This window comes from Melospiza melodia, chromosome 26 (assembly GCF_035770615.1).
Source record: "Melospiza melodia melodia isolate bMelMel2 chromosome 26, bMelMel2.pri, whole genome shotgun sequence".
In the NCBI taxonomy this organism is placed as follows: Eukaryota; Metazoa; Chordata; class Aves; order Passeriformes; family Passerellidae; genus Melospiza; species Melospiza melodia.
The window spans coordinates 2,637,319-2,652,975 of NC_086219.1; the positions used below are offsets into that span (position 1 = coordinate 2,637,319).

Sequence of the window (15,657 nt, forward strand, 5' to 3'; positions counted from 1 at the left end):
TCTTTGTTCTCTGGGGCAGTAGAACAGTTTATTTGGGATTTCTGCTGCCCCATCCCTGATATTGGTGCTGATCCTGACAAATCCACTGTATTCCCACCAGGGCAGATCCTTCATCCAGGAGTGGGGCAGGAGAAGGGTGTAAGACACCTCTTCAAATTATATTTTAATCCTAGTGACACTGATGAGGCTTTTCCCCCATAATGGGCATCAAGATGCTGTGGGAGGGCTTCTTTCCAAGCATGAAATTATATTCTTAACTGTTGGCTCCATTTGCAAGCTGAAAAATAAAATTGGATCAATTTTCTTCCAGTGGTAACCAACAGAAAGACCCTTCACAACACCTTACAGGAGTTATTTTGACTGATCCTTTTGACTGGCCCATAAAAATAAAGCAAATTGATGGAACAGTAAGTGTTAAAGCTCATAAAATGCTAGCTAGGAAATACATGATTATTATTCATGGACTACAAGTGATTTGAATGTTTTCTGTAGAACTGGAACCCCTGTGTTAGAATTTGTTGTTTAACCAGAAAAAAAAGGGTTTTTTTCACAATGGGGAGTTTACATAATCCACAATAATTTTAAGGAATCCTGAATGCTGCAATTTGCTTTTTTTTCCTCATTGCTCTCTTGGCCAGTTTTGTTTTGCTGCTCCATGTCCAGTGTCTGTTGCATATTTATCATCAGCATCTCATCCTTCTTATCTTCCTCGTCTTTCCTTCATTCTTGCAGCCTCCCAGAAAGCAATCAGACTGGAAAATCCCCAAACAGAGCAATCAATGTAGGCTGCAGCTCGATGCCTCCCTTTTCAGTCTCGCTTTCAGCTTCTGGAGCTCAGAACTTTTATCAATTTTCAGCCCATAGTCCGTGATTTTCCAGGCCTCTTCATAACGCTGCTTCTCAAAGTTATATTGTGCAATTTTGTGAAAAGTTTGGGTTAAAGATTCCCTGCCAGGGCACTCAGTGATGGTGCCCAGGGCCAGGGGCTCGTCCAGCTGCAGGGCTTGCATGTAGTGCTGCACTGCTGCCTCCTCCTGAGCCAGGGCCAGCAGCAGGAAGCCCTGGCAGCAGTGATCCCCAGCCTGGGTTTTTGGGCTGTTACAGCCATGCCCTTGGATCACTTTCTCCATGTCTTTCAGAGCTTTATCGTATTTTTTCAGGTGCATCAGGCAGGCAGCTCTGTGCCTCAGGTACCTGGGGTTGGCCCTGCTGGCCAGCACAGCCAGGCTGTGGTAGCCCAGAGCCTGCTGGTGGCTGTGGCCCTTCATCAGCACCTTCCCTTCCTGGGCTGCTGCCTGTGGGGACAGAGGAATCCATGTTAGTTAATAAAAACGCCCTGATTTTTTAAGATTTTCTAAGCTTTCTGATGTTTACGAACTTTCTCACGCACTCTCTGTAAATAACTTCTTATTTTGCATTCTTTTATGGAAGAAAAAAAATTTGGATAGATTGTTAGTTTGTCCAGTGTCACTGGAGAGGTGGCACTGTCACCCTCCAATCCACTGTCACTTTTAGAAAACTATAAATGTTATAGTCAAAAAATAAACTTCCCTTTTTTCACCTTCAGAGCAGCAGTGTGCACTTGTGTTGTTTTGTATTCTATAGTGACATAAAGGGAAAAAATTAGGGGAAAGAAAAAAATCTAATCTGGATTGGTAATACACACAAACACTAAGAAATGTTAGTTATTTTATCACATGTCACTAAAAGTTTGATTTTGGCTTCCAGACTGAAATAATTGCATCTAGCTGGAGAAATAAAAATTGGTGTATTTTCGCATACAGATAAGGGTTCAGCTGCTCCCTGCACGTGGCCTTGGAGGAGCATTTTTGTCATCAGCCTCATTGCAGGTGAGCTGGAAGGGCTGGAAAATCCTCAGAGTGCATCCAAGGGCAATTGGAGTCCAGCTTGTCATTAAAATTTTGATTTTGGCTTCCAGACTGAAATAATTCAGGTGCCACCTGGAAAGGTCCATGAGTGGATCCCTGGATTTGGTCTCTGTGTCCCTTTTTTCCATCTATTCAATCTTATGATATGACCAAGATATAAAACTCTTGGCTCACTGGGCACTTGCTGTTATCTCAGGAGCTTCTGAAGTCTTTTGTTTCTGCACAGAATTTCTTCTGAATTTGTTTAAATCACTTAGGAATAATGAACAAAAAGGTGCCTGGACCAACATCTCCAGGTGCTGTCCCACAAATGCAAGAGGTAAAAATGAAATTTTTCTCTCTACTGGAGCTTACCTAAGCTGTAGGAAAAAAAAAAAAAGGCCAACTGGTGGCTTTGCTAATTGTTAATCTTGAGTACAATTTGAACTCTCTGCCCTCATCTGAAGGGAAAAACAACAACAAGAAAATAGAGAAGGCTGAAAAAGCCTCATAATTTTTAGGTTCATGGAGGTCAATGAGGAAAAGTCCATTAGAAGTATTTGCCTGAAATGGATTTCTCATTATTCCCCTTTATTGGTAATAAATAAAGCTTTTAACGTGCTGCAGCAGAGAGAATATTCAGGTTATAAACAAGGCTGCCATCAGCAGCTGAGGGCTTACAAAAGGCTGGGCCAAACAAGGCTCAAGCAAAGGATAAATATTTGCATCCTCCTCATTTCAGGGGTAATTCCTGTTTGTGGAGGCAGAAATCCAGTTAGCCCAGCCACTGTTTTAGTAGCCACACCTGAGAGCGGGTCAGGTTCTCCAGTTTCTTTGTGTGCCCCTTTTATTCTGCCTGACTGAGGTTGGGATTGATTTCTGTCTGCCAGGACTGAGAACAGGTTCTGCAGGAAAGGGATCAATACTGCAGGGCAAGTCCCAGCACCTCATCTGAGAGCAGTGCCATGAAATAATTTAGCCTGTCCTCATGGTTTAGGAGGAATTCTGCCCCAGTTATTGCATTATAATGCACAAAAAAAAAAAAAAAAAAATTTGCTATTTTTATATACAGCAATATATATCTCTATATAATATATATTGCTAAATAAATATCATATATATATATATATATATAAAATATATGAAATATATGCATATTGCTATTTTTCTTGATAAATATATATGGCATATATTTTCTTGATAAGTAAATGTGACCTAATCATATTTATTAAAGAGTCTCTCAGCTTTCTCACGGAGAAATAGCAATAGGACTTCTCCCCAAATAGTGTCAACCCCTGGCTTTAACAATTCTGGCCATAAATTTTCATTTCAGATGTCTTTGCACATGTAAAGAGCAGCACATTTGCTTTGTCCTTTGAAATGTTTTTAAGACAACTCCTCAGTGTCCCCTCAGTGGCAGGAATTTAACAGGGATCAAGGTGGAATTGCAGCTGCCTGAGGAGCATCTTGGCAGGAGAAAGTGTTTTTTTTCCCCCCTAGAAATTCCAGAGTTCTGGATCACATTGTTCCAAGGAACTCAGTGCAGTTCCTCAAGATAGCTTTGTGTTTGTGTAGTTAAATTGTCATTTTCAGCCTCTAAGGCGCATTTGTTGTCTCAGAGGCAGAAGAAAACACAATGGTTGTTGTTGTGCTGAATGCTAAATCTGATGTTGGAGGTTTTCATGCTCTAACCTGGGGCATTTGGGGTTATTGCACCACAATATTGCATTTCTTCACTGAGCAATATTTCAATGTCGCATTTTTTCACATTTCCCTGAGAGTCCCCACATCAAGCCATGAGATTCTGCCTTTCCTGCCACGCTTGGAGGAAAAATCCCATCTGAAAGTCAAGGATTCCCTTTCACCCTTGCAGATGGAGCAAGGTTGGGCAGCTGGAATCTGGATTCTCTTTTGAGAATCTCTGCCTGATTTAAGGGACCTGAGCTGGGACATTTTTGGGGTGTAACAGGGAAGGATTAATCAGCAGCTTGCCCATTGTCTCCTAACAGAGATAAAGATGAAAACCAGGCTCAGAGAGAGAAGGCAAGGGAAGGCAGAAGGGGATGGCATGGCTGAGTTCAGCTGCTCCCTGCACGTGGCCTTGGAGGAGCATTTTTGTCATCAGCCTCGTTGCAGGTGAGCTGGAAGGGCAGGAAAATCCTCAGAGTGCATTCCAGGGGAACTGGAGTCCAACTTGTCACTAAAAGTTTGATTTTGGCTTCCAGACTGAAATAATTCAGGTGCCACCTGGAAAAGGCCATGAGTGGATCCCTGGATTGGGTCTCTGTGTCCCTTTTTTCCATTTATTTACCTCACTGAGTGTAAAGCACTGAACACACACATATTTTTGTGGCATTTTTGGTTCCAGTCCCTAGGGACCAATCTTGTGACATGACCAAGACTTAATTCCTTAGAAAGAAAAAGAGTGAGGAGTTTTCTGGGCATGGAATCATGGCCAAGGGTCAGACCCTGAGCAGCAAATCCCAGCAGATGGAATGATAAACTCTGAGCTTTGGCAGAGGGTTGGGTGCTTCCAGAAGAGTTTGGAGCAAATCTTTCCTTCTCCACCTGCACATGCCATGAAGGACATGAGGAATGGCAACTTCACCTAATTCTGGCATAGACCATGTAGTTTTGGAGACCTTTTTTGTAGGAATTTGGATCTCCACAGCAGCTGCAGCCCTGAGGATCTGTGTGAGGGGTTGGGAATCAGTCGAGCATTTACCCCTGACTTAGGAGAGCCAAGGGTTGAAGCTGCACGAGCAGCAAAGCAAACTCCCTTCCTCTGACCTTTTGCAGCTTGATAAATCTTTCAGATTCCTGCTCCCATGGGGCTCTCCCAGTTGTTTACAAATTTCTCAGCATGGGACCCCTTTCGCTATAAATAATGGGAGAATTTTATGGCTTTGTTTTCCATGAAATAAGAAAGAGTACATCAAGGAGCTCTCTCCTTCCTCCACCCTTTCCTATTCAGCTTATGGAGAACTATTTTTAGGTCTTCAGACCTGGCTCCAGGATAATGATGACACGTTTTTAAAATGCCTGTAATTCCAAATTCTCAGAAAAACAATGTGGCAGAAATGCTTTTGTGCTGGAGTGCTGAGACTGGGTGTGAGCTCTGAACTCTTCTTCTCCTACCTGGGAAATTCAGGAACAGAGCAAACTCCCTCTCCCAGGGTAGGAACTTTGGCAAAGTCAGGCCATCATGAGGAATTTTAGCATTAATTCTGTATGAAAGCTTTTAAAACTTTCCTTTTATTGAGATCTTTTCACAAACCAGAATAACCTGACAGGCAAAAGGAAGTGCTGCTGGGAAATCCTTTGAGACACTGGGCAGGTGGATGAAACAATTCCTTCCACACCCCAGAGAGCACACACTCATCCCCTGGTCACAAAATACATCTAAAAACACCAGGTGCTCAAGTTCAAACATTTAAAAGCATGAGATGAAAGGGAGCAATGTTTTCTTTTTAAACTGCCAGCCCTGGTATTGGGCTCCAGTTTTGAAATCAGCCTGGTCACACCTTTTGTCTCAATCTCTCATGATAAATAAGCCACAGTGAGAGGTTTTATTTCAGACACAGCTGCCAAAAAGAGACAGAAATAAGGTTCTCTCCCACTTTAGAGGCTTCACTCACCTGTGGCACCGGTGAGTTCTCACTTGTCAGAGCAGTATAAACGATACAAATGTTAGTTTGATTTTTTTTCATTTCATTTTTCTTTTCTTCCTGACAGCAAAGAACATCCTCCTGTGCTGCTTCAGAAGGAAAGCAGTGTGGATGGACTGGGCTGTGAGACCCCCACGGAAGGAGTGATGTGAAGCAGGGGAAATTCAGCTCTAAAATGTGTCTTCATTTACAGACACCTCCTTAGGGCCTCCCTAGTCACAGCCTCAATTGTTCCTTTATCAACTTTCTAAAGTGGAAGATTGCAAATTGCCTCTGAAATCTTCCAACTCTTCCCCCTAAGACCGAACTTTTTACATTATTTAGAAGAGAGGGGCTCTTTTCTCTGTAATGGGCCATGTCTGGGGACTGGTAAATTAATACTTGTTTACTTATATCCTCCTGCTGTTCTGTTCAAATACATTCCAAGGGCTCCTCTTGCTGCATTAAGGATATCAGCATGTTGTTTGTTTTATAACCTGGGAGAGAGCATAACAATATAGCTTCTCACCAGGGTGCACACCAGCAACAAATTGAATAAAAGGAAGCAAACTGATTCTCAGAACGCAGAGCTTCTGGGTAATCAGAATTGCAGATGCTTGGCTGAGTGTTAAAACTCTTCACCATCAATCTGACCTTCTCTTGTCTTATTATTGGGGATGCTTTCTGGGTGTACTTTGGGGGAGAAATAGGAAAAATGGTGAATAATAAATGCTTGGGGGGGAACAGAGCTTTGTGGCATTGCTGTGTCAGTTTTAGCTAAGAAAACCAGCCTCAAAGCCTTAAATTTTGTAAAGATGAGATCATATTAGAAATTCTAAATGTTGCACAAAAGAAGGATGGAAGAATTTAATGTCACTGAATTGAAATATTCAGCTCTTTTCACCAAGAAAATGAACAAAGCATAAATCCTCCTTCACCAGGAGCCATCCATGAGCCCCATGTATCCCCCAGAGTGCAACAATTAGCAATGATCTGTTAAATCCCTACCTGCCACCCTCACAACCCCTGAATTTCAGTGTGAGCATCACCAGCTCTTGTGCCAGGGAGAACAAAAAGGAATCCCAATTTCTCAGATGTGGCAATGGTGGATTATTAGAGACTGATCAAGGTCACTGCAGTGGAAGAAATTTGGCTCCAAATTTCTTCCTGATCTGGCTGGAGGAAAAGCCAATTTGTGCCCTGACAATCTGCTGAAAACTCCCCACACACATCTCAAGGCAGGGAGAAATCCCTGCAAAATCCCAGTTTTGCTTCCCAATTCTTTCCCCACTGAACCCACAGATGTGGGACCAAACAAAAAGGGCTGTACCTGAGCGAGATGCTGCTGTTTCTTGGTGTCTACAAAGTTGAGGAGAAAGGCCAAATCCTTCTCATCCCTCCTGGCCAGGGCACTGAGCGGGGCAGCTGCTCCTGCCACGTTCCTGCCCTGCAGCTGCAGCACAGCCAGGCGAGCCCTGGCTGTGTCCTCAGCAGGACAGTGGCCAAAGGCCTCCTGCAGGTGCTTGAGGGCCTCCTGGTGCCTTCCTGTTGGGGAACACCAGCACAAACTCCATAACCCATCCCATGGGGAGAAAGGAACCCAGAAACCACAGAGAGGCAGGGGTCAGGCAGCCAGTCCATGTCTAAAGGTGTTAATTTTGTCATGTCCTGTTGGAATTCAGCCCAAGATGCCTGTGGTTTTTATTATGACCCATGGAGCAAGTTACCAACCTTATATGAGCATCTGCAAGCCACAAAGTCTAACTAGAATAATAATCAGTTTGTCATGGGGTGGAAAATAGATTTTTGGGGTTTTTAGAATGGGGGTTCAGGGGGCAAAAAGGAGGAATCTGGGCATGTCCAACCTTTCTCCTTCTTCTTGTTGGCCTCCATCTTCTGGGTGATGTTGGCACTTTTGGATTGGTTTAGAGTAGAAGCTCACTGTCTGACATAGGTGATAGGTATTGGAAAGTAATTGTAAATATTGTACATGTAGTTTTTAGTATAAAAAGATAACACCAGAGTGCCTCTGTCTGTCCTGCTGAATGGACCTCGGCAGGCCTGGAGAAAGAATTTTATAGATAAGAAAATAAACAACCTTGAGACTGAGAAATGAAGAGTTCTGACTCCTCCTTCAAGTGCCAGGCTGGGAAAAGAGACTTTCTGACACATCTCAGGGTCACTCTGAGCAGTTAAAGTCCCAAGAATACCCTGTCCCAAAATGTTTTGAAACTTCTCTTGAGAAGCACCATCCAGCACCATCCAGCACTCTCCAGCATTGTCCAGCATTATCCAGCACCATCCAGAACCATCCAGAACCATCCAGAACCATCCAGCACTGTCCAGCACTGTCCAGCATTGTCCAGCATTATCCACCATTATCCAGCACCATCCAGAACCATCCAGAACCATCCAGAACCATCCAGCAACACCCCTGACATTTCATATTCACTTCTATCCATTTTCTGCTCCCTCACCAGCTGCGCTGAAGGACAGGGACTCACCATTTGCCATCAGAACATCAGTGTAGAAGATGTGATGTTGTGCAGCCCTGCAGACTTTGGTCAGTGCTTTTGCCATCGTGAGAAGGTCCCTGAGGGTTTCTTCTGGGACGTCTTTGGTGGCCATGAGCTCGCTGAGAGTGGCCCTGCCATGCTGGAGGAGCCACCCAGTGACCAAGCCCTGGGCTTCAGGCTTCAAGGACAGGATTGCTGGGATCACCGCTCCTGCCTCCACCTTCAGTGCTGAGATCAGGTCTTGCACTGCCTCCTGTGGAAAAACAACACCAAGGAAAGAAATGGAAGCAATAATTAAGTATTGATCACTTGTTCTTTCAGCTGCTTTAAGTTCTCTGCTGAACCATGGAAAAACTTTGCTCTTCCCTGTCCTTGTGCTGCAATTTTTCCATTTGCAAAGCTGATAGGAGGTCATAAAGGCAGGTTTGAATCAGTGTTTGCAAAGTGCTTTAAACTCCTTGGGTTATCACAGAAAGTCATGACCAAGGCTTAGCCCTCCTCTCCCCAGGCTTGGGAAAGAAAATCAGTAAAGCCAGATGAGCTGTTCATACACCCAGCCAAACCCAGAGCATTTCACTGTCCAAATTCTGTGAGAAACTCCTGATTCCAGCGATTCCACAACAAATTCTGTGACGTTTACACTCCTGTTGTTCAGAAAAACCAGCAAAGCCCCACATGGACTGTACCTTCTGCTGCTTCAGAGCGAGGTGAACAAACCCTCGGCCACTCAGAGCTTGCACATTGCTGGGATCCTCCTTCAGGACAGCATTAAAATCAAAAATTGCAGTTTTCATCTGCCCAAGGCGCCCGTAGCATCGAGCCCTGGTGAGGAGGCAATCCTCAGCATAACCACCTGGAGGACAGGGATGCAGCTATTGTTACTACAAGGATACTCACAGGAAGCTCCAAAAAGGCTCCACTTGGCCTGAGGATACCTCAGGATGAAGTACAATGAGAGTTTGCTTAAGTGGAAGTTTCCTTTATTGTTGTTGCAAGTGGAATTCCTGCCACGTGTTGAGAGGAAAGAAGAATCTGTGTCAGGTTGGAGTGGGAGCAGCAGGAATGAGAGGAGAAAGCCCCAAGAGGGAGATCTGGGATTATTGAGAGTGGAGGCATGAAGCCATTTGGCTGTTTTAATAAAGTGGGGTCAGAATCACAGAATAGTTTGGGTTGGAAGGGACCTTAAAGAGTCCCCAGCCCCCTCCCACGGGCAGGGAAGGTACACATTGTTTTGGAAAAATGAGTTATCCAGATGGGACTGACTAATTCCCTGCCAGAATTAATATGCACTGGGATTTGTGATACTGAGCTGCTTTTTTTCCCCTTTTTCCCCCTCTGTTTTCACACAAGTGCTGCCCAAATAAACACATAGAGTTTTCAGAGAAAATCCTGGTCCCTCCATTCCCTGCCTGCAGAGCATTTCTGTGCCTGCCATCCACACATCCCTTCCTTCCAAGGCAATTTCGATAAGGATCTTAACATGCCCAGGGTTGCAATCAATAACTGTGGCATCCAATATTGGATGATAAATCATCAGTGCCACTGGAAATATGTTTTCATAGGGAGGTCAGCAAATGCAGCTGCCTGCAGGGATCAGCCAGCAGACAAGCTCCAAGCAATTCCTCTGCAGTAATGAGGCTTTTATTCCCTCCTGATTTGCTCCAAAACTTCTGCACCAAAGGTTATTATCACTCTGGAGCTCTACCAGTTGGCTCCTCTAAAGACAATATCTATTTCTTAACAAGCATCTGTTCTAGCAGGTGGGGAGCTGATAAGCTGGAATGCACGGGCTGTGAAATGGAACCATCTCCAAGCAATTAACAGGGTTTTTATTCCATTTCCACCAGCCAGTCTCTCTTCTTCTCAGTGCTGCTGTCATAACATTTGCTCAGAGTGAAAGGCAGATTTCCACACAAACATGGTTTTACTTGGAAGAATTTCCTTGTCAGCCTGGTCTCTCTCCTGAGGGAAAGCTGGGATGGTGAAATGTGTGAGGGCCTGCATTCACTTCTTTGCACAGGGTGAAGAAGAGGGGTGATGTCCCTGTAGAATTGTGCTGAGCCCATTTAAGTTCCTTGAAATTTAAAATTTAAAAGTTTTGAAATTTAGAAGTTTTGAAATTTAAAATTTAAAATTCATGGCCCAGGTGAACGTGCTGTGTCAGCCCTCACCGGGGAGGTGACAGAGGACATCTGGACATCCTGTCCCACCCTGATTTGCTTAGGAACAAATCCCCACGGGCATCCTGGTGTCCTACCTGCAGCAAGGATGGCAAAGGACAGGTGGGCAATGGCCTCTCTGATGGCAGCAGCCTCCTGTTTGCCCTTCAGGATGGCCAGGGCTCGCCAGCGGCAGTGGCTCTGCAGCAGCTTTCTGTCCTCGTCCTGGAAAATGTCCAGCACTGGCAGGAGGCAGGAGGAGTCTCCAATTCTGATCAGCCTCCTCAGCAGCTTAAGGATGGGAGAGGAAAAGGCAGCAGAGAAAGAGTTGAATGGGGTGTGAGGTTGTGTGTGAGAGATTTGTGTCCTTCCTCAGCATCCCCACCTCTCCCTGGGGCTTCAGCCAGCCCAGGATCACAAATCTCTGATTTATCTCCTCAGACAGCCCTGCTGTGAATGCAGGTTGGAGAAAACAGGAATTCTTATCTTTTCTCACCACCGCTGCAGCTGTGGAAATAATTCTGGGCAAGTACCTGGTGCTGCCTGCTTTGTTTTGGGCAGCATCCACATTGGCAGTGGAGTGTTTTTATAAATACAGGATGATTGCCCAAAAAAGAGAATGTTCCTGTGGAACACAAGGATTCCAGTGACATTTTTGACTGCAAAATCAAAAACACTGGATTAATGGAAAATTACAGAAGTGCTGTAAGTTATTTTTAGTATTGTTATTGGTAATCTGGGAAAAGCATGGATTCAAACCTACAAAGTCCTGCTGGAAAAGAATCCTGTCTGACTTTTGGTATCTTTGCCTCAAAAAGCACTTTTTAAACATAATTTCCAATGAAAATGAATCAAAAGATGGTTTTACAGTGCTCAGCAGAGACTGAATATTCAAATCTGAGCCAGAGAAGTCTGGACAAGAACAAAGTTATCCTGATGTACCAGACACATCCCTTGAACTCATAACTTTCTCTATTTTATTGATAGATAAAAGTGATTGCCATCTGACAGGCAGGTGAGATAAAATATTTTGAAGAGAAATTTTCAGATGTTTCATGCAGAACTTGAAGCAGAAGCTATGGATGGAAGTCCAACTTCCAAAGAGAGCACTGCAATAAAGCCACACCCTTCATTAACAGCCATCCTAAAAGCAGCAAATTACAGCAAACTTTAACTTTTCATAGGCAGTAGTGAAGTGCTGACAACAAAACCTTTCTCCTTATGGGTTAGCAGAAATTATATGGCATTTTAAAAAGAATACAACAGTTCCCTCTTATGGCAGAGCCTGGGATTTCAGCTTTGTATTCCTGGCTAGGAGAAGCAACTTTGCTGGAATGGCTTTCAGGGTTTCCAGCACAATTTATCAGAAAGAAAACTGCAGACTGATATTGGAATTTCTGCATTTGTGTCTTTTTTTCTAACAATGGGGAGGTGGCACTTGTGCCTTCTTTTCTCTAAGGGAACATTCCCAAACCCATAATGTTGTCCCCAGGGACAGGATGCTCTGCCTGATTAAAGTGCTGAGAAATCCCATTAAAAATCACGTGAGGAATGAGCTGGATTTAACTGGGACTCCTTGTGTGGCCTTTTCCAACACAAATTCCTGATTCTATGATTTTATAGCAATATCAGCCCTGTATTTACACCTTTAAGAGGTTCTGCACGTGGGCTCCAAGTTTCACTGTGTCACAGCTCTGTCCCTGCTGCTATTCAGGGACCTCCTAACAGCAAAGTTTAGTTATAAAGGGGAAATATAAAGGGAAAATGCACCGAAACCACTGAACACAGGGATTAATCTGTAATTTAATGTGAAAAATCTGGCAAATCAGCTGTTGAGGAGGGAATGACCCCGAGGATGAGGCTTTCCAGGTGCTCCTTACCTGGTTGCCATCGTACACAGAGCCCCTCTTGAGCTGCAGCAGGGCCAGCCTGGCCAGCACAGGAGCCCTCTGGGGGTTTCTGGAGAGGGCCAGTGACAGCATCTCATGGGCTTCCTCCCCACGGCCCATCTGGTACAGGGCATCAGCACACAGGATCCGGGATGCCTCGTCAGAGCTGTCCAGCTCAACCAAGAGAGAAGCCAGCTGGAAAACCCCAGGGGCATCTCTGGAGCGGGAAAAAAAAGAGCCAACAAAACAAAACACCTTCAAGGTTAGGGATGTGCACAGCTCTGTTTGATTTTTCTGAAAGGAAACTGAGCTGCCTCCTGGGTACCTCTTCTTCTGGAGCATCATCTGTCCTTCCTCCTGCAGCACCTTCAGCAGCAATCCCCTCTGGTTCCATGGCACATAGGACTTGATGGTGAAGATGGTTTCATCCAGCTTTAGCTGGCAAGCTGTGATATAATCCAGAGCTGTCAAGTAATTGCTGCCACCAGAAATGCGGATCAGCCCACGCCCACACAGGGCTTTGATGCAGCTGCTGGGGTGTGGGGACTCGTGCTCGATGACCCTCTGGAAGTCCTGCAGGGCTCCATGGTGGTCCTGGGCGTGGAGGGAGCAGAAGCCTCGCAGAGCCAGCAGGGTGTTGTGGTAAGTGCTCTGCTCTGCTGCCAGCAGCTGCTCACACATGTCCAGGGCAGCCCTGGGGTGTCCCTGCAGGAGGTGACAGTCTGCCAGCCGGACCCTGAGCTCCCGGCTGGACGCTGGGCAGATGTGCAGGAGCAGCTGGATTGTCTGGATGACAGGAGGGAGCAGCTCAGTGCCACAGGTGCCCCTGAGCTCAGCCCGAGCACGCACAGCCTCCCTGTAGGCTGCAAACCTCCCCTCCAGGGCAGCTCTGGCCTGCTCCTCGATTTTCTCAGCATCACAGGCTGAGAAAAGCTCTTCAAAGCATTTCATTGCCTGGGCAGGGTCTGCTGCAAAGGCTGCTGCTAAATCCTGCATCATTTCCTGCGTGCATCCTCCCAGGAAGAAATACCCAGCAGCTCGTTCAAGGAGCAGAGCCAGAACGTCCTCACCTCTGAGATTCTCAGCTGAGATTCCCTCAAGAGCCTTGGTGCAAACAGCCACACACTCCTGAAACTCTCCTTTTTTTCGCAGGTGGGCTGCCCGTGCCCTGCACACCCAGGCATGTCCTGGTGCCACCGCAGCCAGGAATCTGTAGCACTCACCCAGCCACTGCTCTGAGGAGCTGCAGCTTGGGCTTTCCTCATGGCACGTGGAGAGATGATCAGAAAAAGCCTGGACAACCTGGGGCAGGTGCTCCCTTTGCCTGCTGCACACGTAGGCTGCTGCCTCAGCTTGGTGAAGCGCAAAGGCTTGGATATAATCCACAATTCCCTTCCCGACCTGTGTCCCTGAGAGCACCCGTGCCAGCGCCCTCAACAGCAGCAGCTCCATGGAACCCCTTGGGTTACCCTCCAGCAGGAAATTGCATTTCTTCACCACCTCCTCCGAGCACCCTCGCCTCAGCAGGGCCTCCAGCTCGTACACTGAGGCCACCACGTTGTTTGGGATGAGGGTGGAGAGGAAAATCGCAGCTATTCCCACGCTGAGGGACACCACGGCCAAGTTCCTGCTCTGGATTTTGGGGATCTGAGCCTTGCCTTGGCACCAGGCCTCCAAGGTGGCCACCACTCTCTCCCAGAGCGCGTGGGCCATGGAGTTCACTCTCTGCACTGCTGTGGGGGCACAGCAGCTGAAGGCAGCCAGGTAAAAAGCTGTGGCTGCTGGAAATTCCTGCAGGGAGAGGCGCTCATCCCCTTCCCCACAGAGCAGGGCGGCGAGCTCCTCGGGGGACATGGCCGGGCCTTGGGCCTTCACTGAGCGGCGTCACGGGCCGGACATGGCCGGAGCCTGGAAAACAGAAATGAGGGGATGTGGAACAGGGTTTGGGCAAAAAATCTCAAATGAGGGGATGTGGGGCAGGGTTTGAGCAGAAAATCAGAAATGAGGGGCTGTGGGGCAGGGTTTGAGCAGGAAATCAGCCATGAAGGGATGTGGAGCAGGGTTTGAGCAGAAAGTCAGCCATAAGGAGGTGGGGAGCAAAATTTTAGCAGAAAATCAGTAATGAGGGACTGTGGAGCACAGTTTTATCCAAAAATCAGCAACGAGGGGTTGTGGAGCAGAATTTGAGCAGAAAATTAGCAGTGAGGGGCTGTGGAGCAGAATTTTAGCAGGAAATCAGCAACGAGGGGCTGTGGAGCTGGGTTTTAGCAGAAAATCAGTAATGAGGGGCTGTGGAGCAGAGGTTTGATAGAAAATCAGTAATGGTGGGCTGTGGAGCAGGGTTCTAGCAGAAAAAGAGCCATGAGGGGCTGTGGAGCAGAGTTTCAATAGAAAATAATCAATGAGGGGCTGTGAAGCAGAGTTTTAGTAGAAAAACAGCAACGAGGTGCCGTGGAGATGAGTTTTGACAGAAAATCATCACTGAGGGGCTGTGGACCACAGTTTTGAGAGAAAATCATCAATGGGGGACCATGAAGCAGAATTTTAGCAGAAAATCAGCCGTGAGGGGCTCTGGAACACAAGTTTTTCCATTTGGAGGGAGCAGCTTTTCAAATTCCAGATGCCAGCAAGCCCAGGCGCTGTGAAAAGCCAGGGTTTGGTCTCTGCCAGGTTTCTGGGGGAGTAAAGCCACTAGGAGAAACATCACAGAGTTCACGGAGGTTGGAAAGCACCCACCCCCCTTGGTCAGTGTTCCCTGCCCGTGGAATGAGGCTGGGACAACCATTTGATAAATTTTTAATCATCAATGTCGCCACTGATGGGGACACGGAGGAGACAGAGCCACACATTGATGCATCACCCACCCCTTACCTTTTCTCTTGGCCTGGAGGAAGGAGGACAAATTTGGGTTTTTTTCCAGCCAGCGGACAGGAGGAGGCTCCTGCCCCTCATCCCGCACACCTGAGCCTGTCCCTGCAGATACCTGAGAGGGGATGAGACGGGGCTGGGACGGGAGGGATGGAGGAAAGGAAGGAGAAAGGAGGGAGGGAGCACAGGGCAGGAGCTGTGTTGCCTGGAGACAGCAAACACTGCCCGGCCCCGGTGTCCTGCGGGGCGGGGACGGGAACCCAGCCAGGGCTTCTCCCTCCTTATCCCGAGGGACCGGGAGGGATGCTCAGGGCATGGCCAGGGCATGATCCCCTTCATCTGACAGAAATGATACCCCGCACCTCGGGGAAAGGATCCTCCTCACTTTGGGGAAAGGATTCCACTCACCTCAGGGGAAGGATTCCACTCACTTGGGGGAAAGGATCTTCCTCACTTTTGGGATACGATCCTCCTCACACTGGGGAAAGGATCCTCCATCACTTTGGGGGTAGGATCCTCCTCACCTTGGGGAAAGGATCTCCATGATTTTGGGGAAAGGATCCCCATCACCTCGGGGAAAGGATCCCCCTCACATTGGGGAAAGAATCCTCCTCACCTTTGGGATAGAATCTCCCTCACCTTGGGGAAAGGATTCATCTCACCTTGAAGAAAAGATCCCCATCACCTTGGGGAAAGGATCCCCCTCACCT

The 15,657-nt window shown here is 46.8% G+C and overlaps 1 protein-coding gene across 1 annotated transcript; it reads right to left on the reverse strand.

Moving 5' to 3' along the window:
- Positions 1-217: 217 nt before the first annotated feature.
- Positions 218-13,933, reverse strand: TTC34 (tetratricopeptide repeat domain 34). The gene is made up of 6 exons (XM_063176701.1): positions 12,071-13,933; positions 10,289-10,481; positions 8,718-8,884; positions 8,020-8,284; positions 6,846-7,060; positions 218-1,295 (listed from the first exon to the last, which is right to left on the reverse strand). The coding sequence occupies exons 1-6, from the start codon at positions 13,931-13,933 to the stop codon at positions 777-779; spliced, it is 3,222 nt and encodes a 1,073-aa protein (XP_063032771.1). The 3' UTR covers positions 218-776.
- Between the last annotated feature and the right edge of the window lie 1,724 nt (positions 13,934-15,657).

What these genes read in the sequence shown, in the direction of transcription:
- TTC34 (XM_063176701.1), bottom strand. Translation starts at nt 13,933, where the DNA reads ATGTCCCCCGAGGAGCTCGCCGCCCTGCTCTGTGGGGAAGGGGATGAG. An exon ending in CTGTGTACGATGGCAACCAG is followed by an intron (nt 10,482 to 12,070) that starts GTAAGGAGCACC and finishes CCCATCCTTAAG; the next exon opens with CTGCTGAGGAGGCTGATCAG. An exon ending in TGATGTTCTGATGGCAAATG is followed by an intron (nt 7,061 to 8,019) that starts GTGAGTCCCTGT and finishes GTTCCCCAACAG; the next exon opens with GAAGGCACCAGGAGGCCCTC.